Source organism: Rhinatrema bivittatum, chromosome 5 (genome assembly GCF_901001135.1).
Source record: "Rhinatrema bivittatum chromosome 5, aRhiBiv1.1, whole genome shotgun sequence".
Taxonomy (NCBI): domain Eukaryota; kingdom Metazoa; phylum Chordata; class Amphibia; order Gymnophiona; family Rhinatrematidae; genus Rhinatrema; species Rhinatrema bivittatum.
The window spans coordinates 126,937,571-126,957,614 of record NC_042619.1 but is presented as its reverse complement, the minus strand read 5'-3'; the positions used below and the strand labels follow the sequence as shown (position 1 = coordinate 126,957,614).

The following is a 20,044-nucleotide window of genomic DNA, read 5'->3' as shown; positions in this document are numbered from 1 at the left end:
ATCTCATTCCTCATCCTAGAGAAATCCATTCATCCTGTCATCCTAGGCTTGCCTTGGCTGAGGAGGCATTCGCCGGTGATAAATTGGAACTCCCACCAGATCACGTCCTGGGGCCCTACCTGCTTCCGTCAGTGTCTCCCTGCGCATCCTCAACCCATGCTTCCACTTCTAGCGGCCCCTCTGGCAGTGCCTCCGCAGTACCATGCCTTCCGAGACGTGTTCTCCAAGGAGAAAGCCGAGTTACTCCCTGAACATCGGCCCTTTGACTGCACGATAAACCTGCTGCTGGGCACCACGCCACCTCGCGGACGAGTATACCCGCTGTCCCTTCCAGAGACCCCAGGCCATGTCCGCGTGTATCAAGGAAAACCTGGAGCGAGGGTTCATCAGGCCTTCAAATTCCCCAGCCAGGGCCGGGTTCTTCTTCATGGGGAAGAAGATGGGTCTCTTCGACCCTGTATCGATTACTGGGGCCTGAATCGCATTGCTTGACGTGATTGCTACCCACTTCCCTTGATTCCCGAACTCCTGGACCGCCTTCAAGGAGCCAGAGTATTTACAAAGCTGGACCTCAGAGGGGCTTATAATCTGGTAAGAATCCGTCCTGGGGACGAGTGGAAGAACGCCTTCAACACAAGAGACGGTCATTATGAGTACCTCGTCATGCCATTCGGTCTCTGTAATGCCCCAGCTGTGTTCCAGAACCTCATGAATGAGGTACTCAGAGACATGCTACATACTCGGTGATAGTCTACCTCGACGATGTGCTGATATACTCTCGGGACCTTGAGTCGCACCGTCAACACGTTCGTCAAGTGCTGCAGAAATTGAGGGAGAATCGGCTTTATGCCAAATTGGAAAAATGCCAATTTGAACAAGAATCACTACCCTTCCTAGGATACATCGTCTCCTCCACAGGCTTCCATATGGACCCCGAGAAGGTCGCCGCTATCAAGAACTGGCCGCAACCGGTGGGAGTTAAGGCGCTACAACGCTTCCTGGGTTTCGCCAACTTCTACCGCCAATTTATCCTGCACTACTCCAGTCTGGTAGCCCCGTTAACGGCCCTTACCAGGAAGGGCGCCGACGCCAGGAGATGGCCGCCCGCCGCTGTACAGGCCTTCCAGGGTCTCAAGACGGCATTCCTACATAATACCTGCCTCCGACACCCGGATCCCCAGGGTCAATTCATTGTGGAGGTCGACGCCTCCGACGTGGCGGTTGGAGCCGTACTTGCCCAACTTTCCAAGAATGGTAAATCCCTGCCATGCTCATACTTCTCATGTAAACTTTCCCCCGCAGAAAAGAATTACGGTATCGGGGACAAGGAATTACTCGCCATCAAATTAGCTTTTGAGGAGTGGCGTCAATGGCTGGAAGGAGCCCAGCACCCAATAATCGTCTACACGGACCACAAAGATCTGGAGTACCTATGTCGCGCCCAGCGTCTCAATCCCCGGCAGGTGCGCTGGCCCTCTTCTTCAGCCAGTTTAATTTCTCTCTCCACTACAGGCCGGCAGCTAAGAATGTCAGGGCGGATTCCCTCTCCTGTGCCACAGAAACTGACGATACCGTCGAACCTCCTCAATACATTCTGGACCCAGCCAAGGTTCTCGTAGCCGCATCCGAAGTGGCACCCACGGGTAAGACCGTGGTTCCCACTCGCTCAAGGAAGAAGGTATTAGCATGGGCCCACGATTCGCTGACAGCCGGGCATCCGGGGATGGCCCGGACTCTACAGCTCTTGACGGAATTCTATTGGTGGCCACGGGTCAAGGAGGATGTTCGTCTCTACGTCTAGTCTTGCCCTACGTGCGCCCGACAGAAACCTCTGCCAGGCCGCCCCTGGGGCCTCCTCCAACCACTTCCCATCCCTACGGAGCCATGAACCCACGTATCCACGGATTTTATTGTGGAGTTACCCCCCTCGGAGGGAAAGACCGTAATCCTGGTCACGGTCGACCGGTTCTCAAAAATGGCACACTTCGTGCCTCTCGCGAAACTACCCACAGCCCCTGAACTGGCCGAACTATTTACCCAGCATATCTTCCGACTACATGGGTTGCCATTGCACATTACTTCCGACAGGGGTCCTCAATTTACGGCGAAGTACTGGAGGGCTCTTTGTAAACAATTTGGGGTACAACTGGATTTGACCACCGCTTTTCACCCCCAGAGCAATGGGCAAGTCGAACGCACCAACCAAACTCTGAAGGCCTTCCTCCGAGCCTTTGTCGGAGACCTGCAAAATAACTGGGTCGCCCTCTTACCCTGGGCAGAGTTCTCCTACAACCGCCACAAACACTCTGCCACTCTACAGTCTCCATTCCAAATGGTCTATGGGAAGATCCCCAAGGCTCCCTTGCCTTTGCCGTTAACAGTCTCGTCCCCGGCAGCGCAACTAACTGCCCGCCAACTACATCACCTCTGGCACTCCACTCAGGAGAAACTTCGTCGGACGTCAGCCCAGTTTAAGGAGTATGCGGATAGGACCCGGCGACCTGCTCCAGTTTTCTTACCCAGGACTAAGGTATGGTTGAGTACCAACAATATTCAGCTGCGCACTCCTTCCATGAGGCTGGCACCCCGCTATATTGGCCCCTTCACTGTGGCCGAACGTATTGGGGCAGTATCCTACAGGTTACGCTTGCCCTCCACTCTTAAAATACATGATGTCTTCCACGTCTCCCTGCTCAAGCCAGTGGTTCTTTTCCGATTCCAGACCCTGCCCCCGGAATCCACTGTCACCTCCGCTGACCAAGGGAACACGTATACGGTGAAAGAGATTTTGGACGTTCGTTTACACCGCCATCGTTGGGAATACCTTCTCTCCTGGGAAGGCTACGGTCCCGAAGAAAATTCCTGGGAACCCTCCTCGCATATCCTGGATAAGGGCCTCCTCCGCCAGTTCCATTTGGCTCACCCAGACAAGCCAAAACCCCCGGGGAGGGGGCGTAGGGGGAGGGGTACTGTTGCGATCCCGGGTCGGCCCCGGGACCGCCACTCATCCCCAAGCCGGGTTCGGGCCGCCTCCAGCTCCGTTGGGCCTGCACAGGCCTCAGATGCGGCGCTCCTGCTCCGGAGGAGCAGCCGGCATCCTCCCGCGGCTGGCCCCGCCCCCTAGCCGCGCGCACGTGCTAGGGCACCAGATTTAAAGGGGTCAGCGCAGGAAAACTCCAATCTGCCTGCAGATGACATCAGACGCTGCAGGGCTATTTAAGCCCTGCAGTTGGAGCCTTCCCTTGCCTTGCAACGAGGTTCCTCAGGTTTCCTGACTACTAGTTGCTGCGTTCCCTGCTTGCTCTTCACCTTCGACCTGGCTTGGCTCCTGACTCGTCCTTCGTCTCATCCCTTGGCTTTGGCATCTACTTCTGACTTCTGGTTCTGACCTGCTTCCGTCCACGACTCCGCTTTTCGCCTCATCCCTTGGTTCTGGCATCTACTTCTGACTTCTGGCTCTGACCCAGCTCCGTCCATGACTCCGCCTCGTCTTTCCTCCTGGCTTGGCTACCCCTCTGACTTCTGGCTTTCAACTTGGCTTCGTCCTTGGACCCCGTCTCAGACCTTCGTTGTTCCTTGGTTCCTGGTGTTCATCGGCCCCGAAGATTCGCCTAAGTCCCAGCGGCCGGGCCCCTACGGGCTCCTCCTGGGGGGGCTCTGGCTTCCAGGGTGAATCTCCAAAAGTCCCAGCGGCCGGACTCCTATGGGCTCCTCTCGGGGGAGTACCGGTCTCCAGGGTGAAGACTCCTCAGTCTACAGGGCCCAACGTCGTCCGTCCTCCTCCCCATTGCCGAGTCCTTGGTCGCATAGGACTCCACCTTGTTCCAGTACCCAAGCCTTCCTCAAGTCCGTCGAGCCGCCTCCTGGTCGGGACGCTTGCTGTGGCCCTCCACAGCGCTCCATCCCCTGTTCCGACCGGCCCAAGGGTCCACGCGCGTAACAGCTTCACTACTGGGAATAGAACAGGAATTGCAGACCTTTAGCGAATCGTCAGGATTTAAAGTAAATTGGGACAAATCCGAAATTCTTAACATTACCTGTTCCCAGACCACAGTGGAAACATAGCACCGTGCTCATCCATTTAGATGGGCCGCTCAAAAAATTAAATACCTGGGTATTCAGCTACCGGGCCACCCCAAAGATTTATTTACATTGAATTACCAGCCCTTGATACAAAAAATATTTAGGGATTTAGATATTTGGGACTGACTTCCTTTGTCATGGTTGGGGCAAATAGCCACTAATAAAATAAATGCACTTCCAAAATTACTTTACTTATTTCAATCACTTCCGATAGCCATTCTGAATAAAACACTTCAGCGTTGGCAATGGAAAATCTTTAGCTTTATTTGGAAGTGTAGGCCACCCCGGGTTAGTAGACTTGTGTTATACCAAACTAAACTAGAGGGTGGGCTTGTGGTCCCGAACTTTCATTGGTATTTTGTGGCCTCCCAACTGAGGGCTCTTGTAGTTTGGCATGACTTCAGAGATACTAAACATTGGGCCCACATGGAACAATTTTACTTGTTGGGTATGCCATTAACGGCTATTCCATGGCAGCCAAAGAAAACTTGGAGGGAGTGCCCAGATATGTTGCCAACCAAAAGAGCTACTATGCAAGTATGGGATAGATGGAAGGGGAAAATAGTGGGTAAAAAGGACTATTACTATCTCACCAATTTATTCCATAATCAATATTTTATCCCCAGCCACTCTCTTAGGGCATTCTCAGCATGGAAGGATAGTGGTATCACAAGACTGGAGCACTTATGGGGAGGGACCAATTTAATACCTTTTGCATCTCTGTGTAGAGATTACAACCTATTCGCTCTTGAATTCATGGCATATCATCAAATATCTCACTTCTATAAGAGTCTCAATCTCTCCTCAGCCCTGACTTTGGGAAAGTCAGTGTTTGAGGGATTTTGCTCTGCCAATACAAATCTTGCCTCACAAATCTGCTACATTTTTTTTGAAGGCGTAAATAAACGACTGGATAAAGATAAGTCAGGTGATGTAGAGTATCTGCATTCCAGAAAGCATCTGACAAAATCCCTCATGAGCGACTTCTGAGGAAACTAAAATGCCATGGAATAGGCGGTAATATACTATTGTGTATTGGGAACTGGTTAAAAGAAAACAGAGAATAGGGCCAAATGGTCAATTTTATCAATGGAGAAAGGTGAATAGTTGAGTGCCCCAGGGATCTGTTCTGGGCCCATTGCTTTTAAACATATTTATAAATTACCTGGAAATGGTAACGAGTAAGCTCATCAATTTTGAAGATGACAAAAATTATCAAAGTGTTAAATCACAAGAGGACCTTGCAAGACTGGGAGACTGGGCATGCAAATAGTAGATGAAAATTAACATGGACAAGTGCAAAGTGAAGCACTTAAGGAAGAGCAACCTAAATTATAGCTACACAATGCAAGGTTCCACATTAGGGGGTGTTGCGTTCATGCCTGTTCTCACCCTCGCTCCACCCTCTCTACCTTTGTGGCGACTTCCTTGGGGTCTGACAGACAGATGCTGCCGTGGCTTCTCCTCGCCGCTTCTCCCTGGAATCCCCGGGCTGGCCTGACGCTGCGGATCTGCCATGTTCCTGCTAACGTAAGGGAGCGCGCGTGCTCCAGAGTTTGTACCGGCAAGGGCACAAATTTTGGGGGCGTCTCCCCGTAGTGACGTCATCCATTTCCAACTTAAAAGGTCTTTGCTTGCAACTATGAATCGAGTTAGCAAGGGGAATTCTTTCTCCGCTGCTCTGCCTCCACAAACTTACCCAGGGGTACCCGCTCCTCGGGGGCCCCGCTCTCTCTTCTTGATTTCAGATTGCTAAGACGGGATCCGGTACTCGCTCCTCGAGGGCCTACGTCCCTGAATGCTCAGAAGACTCCTTACTACCTGGAAGCGATCGCAGACGTGAACACTGTGAGTTCTATTACAGATAGGAATTGGTATTTATTTATTTATTTAAGAGTTTTTATATACCGCCATTAAGTTATTTACCATCATAACGGTTTACAATAGGGCACCTGTATCAAAGAAAATAGTGGATCATAATTTACATAGGTGGTGCCATTAATATTCGGTAACAAATAATATTATGAATAATATGGTATATGATAAGGCATTTACATTTAAAGAAATTCACATGGGGAATTGAGTTTGGAAGCAATTCATCCTGATGGTTGGTTACAGTTAAAATTAGGTAATTAAGCGCTGTGTGCTCTATGCCACTTATCCTTATTTAATTGCCTGTGTCATTCTCTTTCTTGAAAGCTTGATTGAAAAGCCAGGTTTTCAGTTGTGTTTTGAAAAGTTTATGATTACTCTGAAGTCTTATGTCAAGGGGCATGGAGCTCCATAATGCGGGGCCGGCTAGAGATAGTGCACGTTCTCTAACTTGGGTAAGTCTTGCTGTTTTCACAGATGGAATGGTTAAAAGTGCTCTGTTTGCTGATCTTAAATTTCTGTGTGGGACGTGTACTCTAAGTGCTGTGTTCAGCCACTCTGCTTTTTCGTCATGGATAAGTTTGTGTATTAAGCACAGTGCTTTGAACTGTATTCTTTGTTTTATGGGTAGCCAATGTAGGGAGGCAAGTGAATCTGTTATGTGATCTCTTTTGCTTTTTCCAGTGAGAATTCGAGCTGCAGCATTTTGTAAAATTTGCAGTGGTCTGACTGTAGTGTAGAGTAGGCCAAGTAGTAAGGCATTACAATAGTCTGTGCTTGCAAATATCAGCGATTGAAGTACAGTACGGAAGTTTGGCAGAGTTAGTAATGGTTTAAGTTTTCTGAGTATCATGAGTTTAGCACAAGGGCCTATGTTCCTAATCTCCGAAGATTCTCTTCTGTCTAAGACGTTATCGCAGGTACGGAGATCGTGAGTCGTTATTGCAGATTGCAGATAGGAACCGGTACTCGCACCACGAGGGCCCATGTTCCTAAAACCCTTCACAGACTCTTCTATTCCAGAAGCCATCTCATACACAGATATTGTGAGTTCTCATTCCAGACTGCATATAGGAACCAGTACTCGCCTACGGCTCCTGTTCCTGAATATACTGAAGACTCTCTGCTGCATAGAAGCCATTACAGATATCTACAATTGTGAGTGTATCATTTTCTACTGGTTATGTATCCAGCATACCCTGTCTACTCACTACCTATAGTCTCTCTCTACAGCTCAGCAACCCAGAGACTGCAATTCCAGTATCTGAGAGACTTCAGCCTTGCCGGGCACAACAGCTCACTAATGCCACCTCTGGTGGTTCTACTTCCTGTCTAATAAAGAACTATCTGTGTTTATCTCCATACCCCAGCCTAGCCGGTGGTCCCTCTCAGGATATCCTCCTGGGGGCGCTGTCATCTGCCATCGGCCCAGGGATTTGCCAATTTACATTAAGTGTTCATTCCTTACACTACTAGAGCGGTATTATACAGACTGCCACTCTGTGGGAAGCCAACCCACCACAGATCATTAACTCCGCCTACGGAGTATTACAAACTGTTAGCTCTTCCCCTTTGGCAGGGTGATCCATAACAGATTGCTAACGCTCTAGTGGACTTCTAACAGATTGCTACTCCTAGCAGCAGATTGATAACAGATTGATAACTCCTCCCCTTGGGGGGAGCGGCATTGAACAGGGGGTCTATATTCAGCCACTGAGCAACTAGATAAGTTGGCCGGATATACCTCTATCTCTATAAATGCTCTATCGCTTTCCTCTTCATCCGAGGGGATGACACAGTTGTGCCCAAACGGCAGCAACTGAGCACCAATGAGGTCAGATCGGGTCAGAAAAGCAGCTGCAGTGAATGGAGGTGGTCAGTATGGTGCCAGCTGGAGTAAAGGAGGAGAAAGAGGCAGCAAAGGGAGGGAAAAATGGTGGTAGCAACAGGGATCAGAAGAGAGGAAGAGAAGAAGGGCAGCAGAGATGTGGGGAAAAAAATCAGTGACACTAGTAGAGAAAGACAAAATTTCTGCTGGATTTTTCCCCACAACCACAAGGGGGGTAGGGGGCAAAACAGAACAATTTCTCAAGCACATCTGATGAAAACTCAAATTTCCTGTCAAACTCGAATCAAGCTGAAATCTGCACAGTTCTAATTCCATGGTAAAATGTTTGCACACCAGTCACTGCTTGGTGCTCCACTGCTGATATAACTGTAAGCTCAGCACTTCTAATCAGCATTAATACACAAGAGCGCCTCACAACGCAACGCAGAACCCTAACTGGTCCAGACAATGATTGACTGGAAGGGTGGCCTAATTGATAGAGACATTTCAAGTACAAGTTTCCATCTACTTTTCTTCATTTCCCCATTTTTTTAATTTTTCAAAAAGACAAATAGTATGTTTATGGCACCAAAAGAGCTTTCAAACTAATGTATTCCTTAGGCTTATGAATCCTCTCAATGTAAATCTACAGCTAACTAACCACAATTTCAGAGGAACCTCTCATTCAAACTTTCTTAATTAAAATACTCTCAAAAATACTTATGGGAAATTGTATCAGAAAGCAATGTGCTCTTACAGTCGTCTGGCTCTTGCCCACAAAGGGCTGCAACCAGTTTCGTGTATGTGGCACTCACAGTCACCTCATTTACTCTTTCCCAATGATCATAATTTTTTTTCAATTTTTTTAAAAACTTAAATCATCCCACTTGTGTTACCAAAATTAAAACCACAGTTGTGATTGTTGCTCCTTATCTTAGTTAGTGCCCGACACCAATGTGCTCCAAATTTTCTTTTTCTTTCACTCATTATTTCATCCTATCTCTCGATGCCACTTTTTCCGCACCAAATTCACTCACTGGCGCTTCACTCACTGTTTACTTATGGTGCTGTCTGCCGCTGTGTACATGCTGTTATACCTCCCAACATTGGCAATGTTTCGGCGGTTGTTCCCGCCTTCTTCAGGGGAATCTCCTATCATGTAAGACACATTGAACTCATTGCTCACAAGTAATAACAATTTAAACATTTCTTTTCTTCAATCTCATAGTACTGCCACTCATACAACCAGACTTACTTTCAGTTTTTCAGCCGTACCCGGCTCCTTCCCACAGCCCACTGATTCAAAGATGGCGCCTCTAGTTGAAACACTCCCCTCCGGAAACTAGTCCTTTTAAACAAGTCCCACTCCTTCACTGCAAACCAATCTTTATTCAAGCCTTCAGGCTGGACAGACCTCAATTTAAAAATCCACTTCTGTTCTTTCTGTAACAACCTTAAGTTAGCGTTATCCCCTCGTTGATCCTTCTTTAAAACTTCAAACACTGTACATTTGAGCTCCTCAAAGGTATGACCCTTTTCTGTGCAGTGTTGCACTAAGGGTGCTTCCATTTTTAAACACTTTAGACCACTTTTGTGCTCTGTGAGGCATGAATAAAGAAGGCTTGAATAAAGGCTTGAATAAAGAAGTTGATTGGTCGGTATACTTAACAGGAAGCTGATTGGTTTGCAGTGAAGGAGTGGGACTTGTTTAAAAGGACTAGTTTCCGGAGGGGATTGTTTCAACTAGAGGCGCCATCTTTGAATCAGTGGGCTGTGGGAAGGAGCCGGGTACGGCCGAAAAACTGAAAGTAAGTCTGGTTGTATGAGTGGCAGTGCTATGAGACTGAAGAAAAGAAATGTTTAAATTGTTATTACTTGTGAGCAATGAGTTTAATGTGTCCTACATGATAGGAGATTCCCCTGAAGAAGGCGGGAACAACCGCCGAAACATTGCCAATGTTGGGAGGTATAACAGCGTGTACACAGCGGCAGACAGCACCATAAGTAAACAGCGAGTGAAGCGCCAGTGAGTGTGAATTTGGTGCGGAAAAAGTGGCATCGAGAGATAGGATGAAATAATGAGTGAAAGAAAAAGAAAATTTGGAGCACATTGGTGTCGGGCACTAACTAAGATAAGGAGCAACAAGCACAACTGAGGTTTTAATTTTGGTAACACAAGTGGGATGATTGAAGTTTTTTATAAAAGTTGAAAAAAATTATGATCATTGGGAAAGAGTAAATGAGGTGACTGTGAGTGCCATATACACGAAACTGATTGCAGCCCTTTGAGAGCAAGAGCCAGACGACTGTAAGAGCACATTGCTTTCTGATACAATTTCCCATAAGTATTTTTGAGAGTATTTTAATTAAGAAATTGTGAATAACCAAAACAGCTTTTGCATACATACACGTATACGGATTTGGAAAGTTTTAAAGGCTTGTACCCACTTAGATAGTAAGCTCTTTTGGCCAGGGAATTGTTATGCCTGAATTTTAATAGTGCAGTAAGTATCCTTAAGCATCATTTCTAAAGAAGGACTAAAAATAAAAAAAAATATTTTTATTAAGTGCTCTTCTGAGGAGCTAAACCTGTCTTCTGGGACTCATTCATCCTTCTTTAACTATCACTTACCTCGACTTTTTCCCTCTTTGGATTTGTCCTCCATTTGGGCATATTTTTTAAGTTGCTCTCTTTGTTTTTTGGCTGCTTCCGCTGCAACAAAAAATATCAATATTCTATGTTAATAACAAACACATTTACTGAGGGTCAACAAGGTAATCTAATACTGCTGTTTGCTCAGGATATGAAAGAAAATTTAAATCCAGTGACAGACCAATGATTCTAATATTGTATTTTAAAAATAAATAACCATGAGACGTGAGTGTCGTTGATACAAAAATGCAGCAGCTTTGTTTTGCTTAAAGGTAATGACTATGTAATTCAAATCACATTTATTGATGCACCCTGCATGACTCAAAAGTTGCTTTTCAGGGGTTCATTTGTGATCTGCGAATAAGGTGAGATCATCACCTTGTTCAGTTTCAACTAAGTAAATATTTACCTTCTACTGTAAGTACTGCTCACCACTGACTGAATTATTCGCTAAGCTGTTTCTATCACCTGATTCCATGTTAATGATAGGAGACTTTTAACTTTCATGTTGATTAAACACTGAAAACTGCGGCCTGTGAAATGTTTCTAGAGTCACTGGAAGCTTTGGGATAGTCCCCAATTTATTTCCAAAGCCACTCATAAAGCAGGACATATTCTAGACCTAATATTTGCCAATACCAGTAACTGTCAAATCAATACTTCTCACACCAGTTTGCCATGGTCTGATCATCAATTAATAAACGTGGAAATAACCTTCCTCAACCCAACTCATAAAATTATAGATAATAACCATACTTTTATCTTCAGGAAAAAGACACGGAGGTACTTGCAGAATCAATAGAAAATAAGATCTTAGAACTACATCAATCCAATGCCTACTCGGCATTTGATTCCTGGGATCAGATTGTCAATGACTTAGCTGAAAACTCAGTCCTGCCACACGAAAAATAGTAACAAAGAAAGGAACACCTCTAAACATAAAAATCCCTGGTACAATGGTGATTTAAGACACACTAAACAGATCCTCAGAAAACTAGAGAAACAATGGCGGAAACGCCCATCTTCTGAATCCCTAGGAAAATATAAATCTCTTCTACCAAATTCCTGCTCACTAACCAACAAAGCAATTACTGTGAAACCAGATTCACGGAGTAATATTTAATTCTAAATAACTCTTTGATGTTGTTAAACATCTAATTAATGACCCATCATCTTCCATCTCGAGAAACTCTAACTTCTCAAAGACCACTTGCAATGAATATGCAACATCCTTATTAAGTTAAAAACTCAATTCCCTATCTGTTCACCCACAAGAGCACCTGAAGATTCACATGGCCTGGTTAAGTGGTCTACGTGCGACAGAGTAACTAAATTTGAAATCAGTCAAATCATTGCTAAAATTAAGCCTGCTGCTCACCTACGTGACCCAATTCCAGCCAGTTCCTTGAAACAAGTACGCCACTTTGACAATCACAACCTTATTTAATCATTTTCTATCAGAAAGTATTGTACCACATGGATTAATTCAAGCTGTGATAAAGCAGATTCCTAAAAATAAAACTGGTAGAATCGACGATTGGGGCAACTATCGTCCAATATCCAATTTGTTTTTTCTATAAAAAAAAACTTGAAAAAGCAGTATTAACCCAACTTGTAAATCACTTGAAGACCAAGATATTCTCTTCCCAAATCAATTCAGATTTAGGAAACATCGTTCAACTGATACACCACTCCTCTCATTAACGGACTCTGTTGTTCGAGGATTTGAATCGGATGAATCTTATCTTCATGTGCTAATTGATTTAACAGCCACCTTCAACCCTGTGGACCATACCCTCTTGTGCCATCAGTTCAGCAACACCGGGATCAAAGGTAGTGTTCTCAAAGGGTTCTCCTCCTTTCTATCTAAAAGAACATTCCAAGTCAAACTGGGCAATCACATATCTGATACTTTCAATATTGATACAGGTGTCCCTAAAGGCTCATCACTCTCGGCAACACTATTTAATATCTATATGCTCCCACTGTGCAAATTACCTGAGGATTTAGGAATCACATTCTTCCTGTATGTTGATGACATTCAATTTTACATCCCATTCTCCAAATCATTTGAAAATACAGTATCAACAATTTCAACCTATATGAAAGCAATACAGCAGGAACTATCACATCTTAAACTAACATTAAACCCTAAAAAGACTGAAATCATTTAATTAAGTAGAAACTCATTGTTAGCTAAACCACCTAACCGATTCATATCTGCTCGTTCAAGACTTCTCATGATCTTAAAGACCTCTATCATATCCCCTCTCAGCAGTCTCTTCTCCAAGCTGAACAGCCCTAACCTCTTCAGCCTTTCCTCATAGGGGAGCTGTTCCATCCCCTTTATCATTTTGGTTGCCCTTCTTTGTACCTTCTCCATTGCAACTATATCTTTTTTGAGATGCGGCGACCAGAATTGTACACAGTATTCAAGGTGCGGTTTCACCATGGAGCGATATAGAGGCATTATGACATTTTCCGTTCTATTAACCATTCCCTTCCTAATAATTCCTAACATTCTGTTTGCTTTTTTGACTGCTGCAGCACACTGAGCCGACGATTTTAAAGTATTATCCACTATGATGCCTAGATATTTTTCCTGGGTGGTAGTTCCTAATATGGAACCTAACATCGTGTAACTACAGCAAGGGTTATTTTTCCCTATATGCAACACCTTGCACTTGTCCACATTAAATTTCATCTGCCATTTGGATGCCCAATCTTCCAGTCTTGCACGATCCTCCTGTAATGTATCACAATCCGCTTGTGATTTAACTACTCTGAATAATTTTGTATCATCCACAAATTTGATAACCTCACTCTTCGTATTTCTTTCCAGATCTATCACACTTGGCACAGTCCCAAACTCTCTTAAACAAGCAGTAGCTAAACCCATATTAAAGAAACCCAAACTTGACCCTGCTGATCCTGCCAATTATCGCCTGATCTCTAACCTTCCCTTCATTGCAAAAATCCTAGAAAAAACAGTTAATCGGCAACTAACCAACTACCTTGACAAACATCATATTCTATTTCCATCCCAATACGGATTCCATAAATATCACAGCACTGAAACCCTCCTTCTTTCCCTAACAGATTACCTCCTTAAAAGCCTGGACAAAGGCCACTCCTATATCTTGGTCCTACTAGACATATCCTCCACATTTGACACCATCAGCCATAACATTTTAATCGAACGCCTCAGTGAAATTGGTATATCAGGAGTCCCTCTTCACTGGTTCAAATCTTACCTTAACAACAGGCAATACAAAGTTAAAATAGGGAACAGTGAGTCCAAAGCAATCAACCTGACACGAGCTGTCCCGCAAGGCTCCTCTTTGTCATCCACCTTATTCAACATTTACCTACTACCCCTCTGTCACCTCCTCTCTGAACTCGGTCTTCCTCACTTTATATATGCAGATGACGTACAAATCCTCTGTTACGATCCTGCCCGCGAGGAGCGCGGGCAGGCCTTCACCTTCACGCGGCTAGCCGAGCCGCCGACGCTGCTGCCACTGCCGCGGTCTCTCCGCGGTGTCCGGGCTCCTCCCCGGCTGCCTTCTTCTCCGTGCAGCAGGGCCGACCCACCGCGAGCTCTCCCTCGCGGACGGGAACTCCGCTGTCCTTCCGGGCTCTCCCCGACGTGCCTCTGCCTTCCCGGGGTCCTCAGCCGGCAGGGAGGGCGTCCCTGCCGGTGCCCGTGCTGCAGTCCGGGTCCTCGCCCGGCAGGGAGGCCGTCCCTGCCGGTGCCTGCAGCCTACTCAGCCCCTGCAGCCAGCCTTACCTTCTCTCCTGCTTCTGACTTTGCGGCTGGAAGCCGCTCCAGCAGCCTGCCACTTCTCCAGCTTCAGGGCAGGGCTGCCCCCATGCTTGCCTGGCTTCCATGGGTCCTCCACGTGGCTGAGGACGCCACCAGCTTCCAGCACCAGCTCTCCAGCTTCCTTAGGCATGGGCGCGCGCCTCTCTGCTCCTCTTCAAGGGTCAGCCAGGTGTGGCCCCTGCTGACCCCTCCCTGGGCGTTGTCCACCTCAGCGCTACTAAAGGGCTCAGCGTTCAGTCTGTCTTTGCCTTTGCAAGGAGTTGGTCACTCCTGAGATCCTCGTTCCAGGAGCTGCCTTGTGTTCCAGCCTTCTGCAAGGTCCAGTGTTCCATGTTCTCTGTCGGAGCTTCTTGTCCAGTTGTTCCAGTCCTGATGTGTCCAGTTGTTCCAGTCCTGATGTTTCCAGTTGTTCCAGTCCTGATGTTTGCTTGTTCCTGTTCCTGCCTTGAGGTCTGATTTCTAATCCGGTATCCATGGTCCAGCCCAGATAATACAAGCCTTGTACCTTGATCCTGAAACTCGCCTGAAAGCTAAGTACCTTGCTCTTGAATCTCTTGAAAGCTAGCACCTTGATCCTGTGTCTTCCAATGTCCTGGTACCTCGCGGCAAGCCACGCCGTGGTCCGTGACCAGTCCTCGGGGCGGACTGATTAGGGCCATCCGTGATGCAAGCCATGTACCTCGTTCCTAAGTCTCTGAGAAGTCCTTTTTCCTGACCCTGTTACCTGCCTTGGCTGCCGGTGTGCAGCAATCCTACCTTGGCTGCCGGTGCGCAGCAATCCTACCTTGGCTGCCGGTGTGCAGCAATCCTGCTTTGGCTGCCGGTGTGCAGCAACCTGCTTCTTCCCTGTTGCCTTGATGTCGGTGCCTGATCCAGTTCCTAATCCAGTCCCAGATGTTCTGCCCTTTGTCTTCGTCTGGCTCCTGAGCCTTCTGGCCTGTTGGGCCCTGGAGTGGCCAACAGGTGGGATTCGTCCCTGTGCTTTGGAGCTCCCCTTCCTGCCAGCCGACGGGGCTTCGGATGTCAGTATCCCAGCATCGGAGTTCGCTTCGCCTGGATCTCTCCTGCATTCTCCTGTTCTCAGCGTGGTCCGTGATCTGCCCTCCAAGGCAGTGTTGGGGACGCGTGGGACAGGGTGGCCCTTGACTCAGTCCCAGGAGTGGTCTGAGCGGGGTGCCCTGAGGGACAGTGCCCATGTCTTCCTTCAGCCCTTGTTCCTGAGTCTACCTCTGCACCTTCAGTACCTCGCTTCTGAACCTACCTCTGTATCTTCAGTACCTCACTTCTGAACCTACCTCTGCATCTTCAGTACCTCGCTTCTGAATCTACCTCTGCACCTTCAGTACCTCGCTCCTGAGTCTACGTCAGCACGTCCAGTACCTTGCTTCTGAGTCTACGTCAGCACGCCCAGTATCTTGTCTCTGAGTCTTCGTCTGCACTTCCAGTACCTTGCTTCTGAGTCTACGTCAGCACGTCCAGTACCTTGCTTCTGAGTCTATGTCTGCACTCCCAGTACCCTGCTTCTGAGTCTACGTCTAGACTTCCAGTACCCTGCTTCTGAGTCTCGTCTGAATCTATGTTCCAGTCTTCGCTGTCCTGGCCTCCGTCTGGCCTGCCGCTTCGTGCCGTACCCTGCGGCAGGTCCGAAAGGGCTGGGAACGGTCGGAGGACTGTTCACAAGACCAACATTGCGTTGTTGGGTCTTCCGAAGCGTGCAGGTCCGGAGGAGGGCCTGTCGCCTGGTCATCACTCCAGTCTTGCTTCCGTCCTACCCATGCTCGGGCATGCCACGCCTCCCGCGGCCCTCTTCGGAATCCTCTGGGGTCGAGCCGCGGCCCAAGGACACACCTCTCTCAGGAAGTGGGATCGCTCTCCGAGCGCTCCGCAACATCCTCATACTTGTGACTGACACCCTACCCAAAGCCATTAATAAATGGGAAACTGCTCTCTTCTCGATCAACATCCTACTCACTAACGTCAACCTTGCCCTCAACACAGCTAAAACAGAACTCATGACCATTTCCCCACAAAACGTCACTATCAATCTCTATCCCCTCTACACACCCCCATCTACAATTTCCTTTTCACAACATGTACGCGATCTAGGCGTTACACTAGACAACCAAATTAATCTAAAACAAATTTATTAACTCCACACTAAAAGATTGCTATTTCAAACTTCACAGCCTAAAAAAATTAAAACCCCCTTCTACACCTCAACGATTTCCAGACAGTACTCCAATCCACCATCTTTTCGAAAATTGATTACTGTAATGCCCTCCTCATAGGCCTACCCAAAAACACAACCCACCCCCTCCAAATGCTACAAAATGCTGCTGCCCGCATTCTCACAAGTACCCGCAAAAGCGAACATATCTCCCCCGTCCTCAAGGAACTACACTGGCTTCCAGTCTCATCCAGGATCCTATACAAGACCCTCACCTTAATACATAAATCCCTACACAACCAAAATATGCAATGGTTCAATGACTCCCTACTATTTCGCAACTCCACTAGACCCTTGAGAAATCAATATCTGGCAACTCTACACACCCCATCACCGAAACTCACTAACCTCTCTACCAACAAAGATCATGCACTTTCTATTGCCGGTCCTGCACTATGGAATACCATGCCCGCCAACCTACACCAAGAACTCTGCCTAAAAAAATTTAAACAGAAACTAAAGACCTGGCTATTCAAGCAGGCATATTCCTTAATTCCTCTCACTAATCCCCCTTTAAGCATTACATCCTAAACCTGTCTCGCCTTCCCTCCCCCCCCATCCCCGACCTTCGTAAATTCCCATACCTTGCTCTACATTAACCTTTTGAACAAATGCCTCTTCATATCACACTTTGATCTCCCCTGACCCATTTCAATACACCTCTCCTCCAAACCTAAATCTTCCAAATCTAACTCCCTCCTCAGAAATACCTCCCCATCCATTGCTATACCTATCTTACAGGCCAATACAGTACAATGCGCTCGGGCAGAGCGCACTGTTAACCTGCGATTGGACATGCATTTTGGACACACTAGCTTTACCCCTTATTCAGCCAAGCCACACATTTTACTTTCAGAAATTAGCGCCTACCCAAAGGTAGGCGCTAATTTCTGCCGGCACCGGGAAAGTGCACAGAAAAGCAGTAAAAACTGCTTTTCTGTGCACCCTCCGACTTAATATCATGGTGATATTAAGTCGGAGGTCCCGAAAGTAAAAGAAAAGTTAAAAACAAAAACAAAAAAAACCATGTGAAATTGACCCGCGGGTTCAAAACCGGACGCTCAATTTTGCCGGCGTCCGATTTCCGAACCCGTGGCTGTCAGCAGGCTCGAGAACCGATGCTGGCAAAATTGAGCATCGGCTGTCAAACTCACTGACAGCCGCTGCTCCCATCCAAAAAGAGGCGCTAGGAACGCGCTAGTGTCCCTAGCGCCTCTTTTTACTGCCGGCCCTAATTTAAATATTTTAGTTTACTGAATCACCTGCGAACTTTACTGTATCGGCCTGTTACTGTAAATATTTGACACTGTTTATACTGTAAATATTCAGTCATTCTATTCCACAGTCACTGTTTTAAATTTAATTCTAACTTGTTTAAATTTCAGTTCCCTGTAAAGCCTTTTTCACTACATTCATGTTCTGTGTAAACCGATGTGATGTTCCCAACGAATATCGTCTATAAAAATGTTAAAATAAATAAATGACAGCTTTATAGATCAATTGGTTCAGGAACCAACAAGAGAGGGAGATATTTTAGATCTAATGTTTAGTGGATCACAGGATTTGGTGAGAAAGGTAATGGTGGTGAGGCCACTTGGCAATAATGATCATAACATGATCAAATTTGAATGACTAAAAGGGTGACAATAAGAAAATCCACGACTCTAGCACTAAACTTTCAAAAGGGAAGCTTTGATAAAATGAGAAAAATAGTTAGAAAAAAACTGAAAGGTAAAGTTGCAAAGTTTATGAGTGTACAACAGGCGTGGAAATTGTTAAAAAAAATACCATCTTAGAAGTGCAATCGAGATGTATTCCATGCATTAAGAAAGGTGGAAAAAAGGCCAAACGATTTCCGGTATGGTTAAAAGGTGAGGTGAAAGAGGCTATTTTAGCTAAAAGATCTTCCTTCAAAAACTGGAAGAAGGATCCATCTGAAGAAAATAGGAAAAAGCATAAGCATTGGTAAATTAAATGTAAAACAGGCTAAAAGAGAATTTGAAAATAAGTTGGCCGTAAAGGGAAAATCTCATAATAAAAACATTTTTTTAAATGTATATTTTATTGAAAAAACATATAACACACCATTCATAGTCAAAGCCAATAGTTATCAACAAAGAACATCAAGAATTACCCTACATCTCCTACCTTCTAACATCCAGCAATTAAAAAATTCCCAGATCAGACCAGTTTTCCCTTCCCTAGTCCTTCCCATCCCCCCACCCTTCCCCTGTTAGGTCCGTCATTTCCTATAGGGTCCCCATATGGCCCCCAAATACCTTCATTTTATTCTTCCTGATAGCGGTAAGATGTTCCATCCTATATACCACTTCCAGCCTCTTATGCACTTGCTCCATTAATGGAGCTGCCGCTTTCCTCCAATTAGCCACCATAGCACACCTTGCAGCATTAAGAATTTGAGAAGTTAATTTGTTCATCTCATGAGAAGTTCTTTCTATGTCCATTTTAAAAAAGTACAATAAGGGATCCCAACCTACCCTCCCTCCTATCAATAACTTAATAAAACTTTGAAATTCCCCCCAATATTTATTTATTTATTTATTTGAGGTTTTTTTATATACCGAGGTTTAGCAATAAGCCTGCCTTCACCCCGGTTCACAATAGAACAAATTGTTACATAGAACGGTCAAAAAAGAACAAAGAAAGGTTACATATAACGGTAAAAGGAGAAAACAGAGGTTAATGTGACCTCGAACTAATGGCTAATAGTCAGTGATTGAACTTAAACATTTGAGCAGGGATGCGTCAATAGCAGAATAGAAACTTTGCTAGCTTTGCTAGCTCAAGTTGGAAACTTTGCTAGCTTTGCTAGCTCAAATTGGAGACTTTGCTAGCACAAGTTGGTAACTGGGAGAGAACATTGCTAGCTCAAATTGGAAACTTTGTTAGCACAAATTGGAAACTGGGAAAGAACATATGTTATTATGTACAAGATTATATGTCAGGGGGTGCGGGAGGAACTTTGCCAGGGGAAGGGGTAAGGAGGGATGGGGGAGAGGGAGAGGAGGGGAGCATAAAGGAGCAGAGGGGAGGAAAAGGGAAGGAGGGAGCGTAATGGATTCTTGGTGTGTCTCTCTTGTATGGGTGATGTTGAAGATGGTATTATGGGATTAGCCTATGCCGTCTCTGAATGTTTTTGTGAATAACCAGGTTTTCAGTTCTTTTTTGAAGGATTTGCTGTCGGTTATTGTGCTTATGTATTGTGGTAGGGAGTTCCAGATGTGAGGTCCTGCGATTGAGAAAGCTCTGTTTCTTGTGCACGTGAGCTTAGCCGAAGGCAGGTTTGGTATTTCCAGTAGTAGTTTGTTGGTGGATTTTGTGAGACGTTGAGGTTTGAGTAGGTTTATCATTCTGTGAAGTGAGTTGTTTTCCGTTTTGTGTATGCCGTTGTGTACTAGAGTAAGGGTTTTGAATTCGATTCTCTGATCGATTGGGAGCCAGTGAAGACTTTTTAGAACGGGGGTGATGTGATCTGATTTTTTCTTTCCTGTTAGGATTCTGGCAGCGGCATTCTGTAGAGCTTGGAGTGGTTTT

General features: G+C 46.0%; 1 protein-coding gene across 3 annotated transcripts in view; it reads right to left on the bottom strand.

Moving 5' to 3' along the window:
- The window catches only part of ERICH6B (glutamate rich 6B), a 353,852-nt gene that overhangs the window by 289,127 nt on the left and 44,681 nt on the right, over window positions 1-20,044 (bottom strand). For all 3 annotated transcript variants that reach the window (XM_029602897.1, XM_029602896.1, XM_029602895.1), the window contains one exon: window positions 10,416-10,496. In XM_029602897.1, coding sequence (XP_029458757.1) covers window positions 10,416-10,496 — 81 coding nt within the window. The remainder of the gene's footprint in view (window positions 1-10,415; window positions 10,497-20,044) is intronic.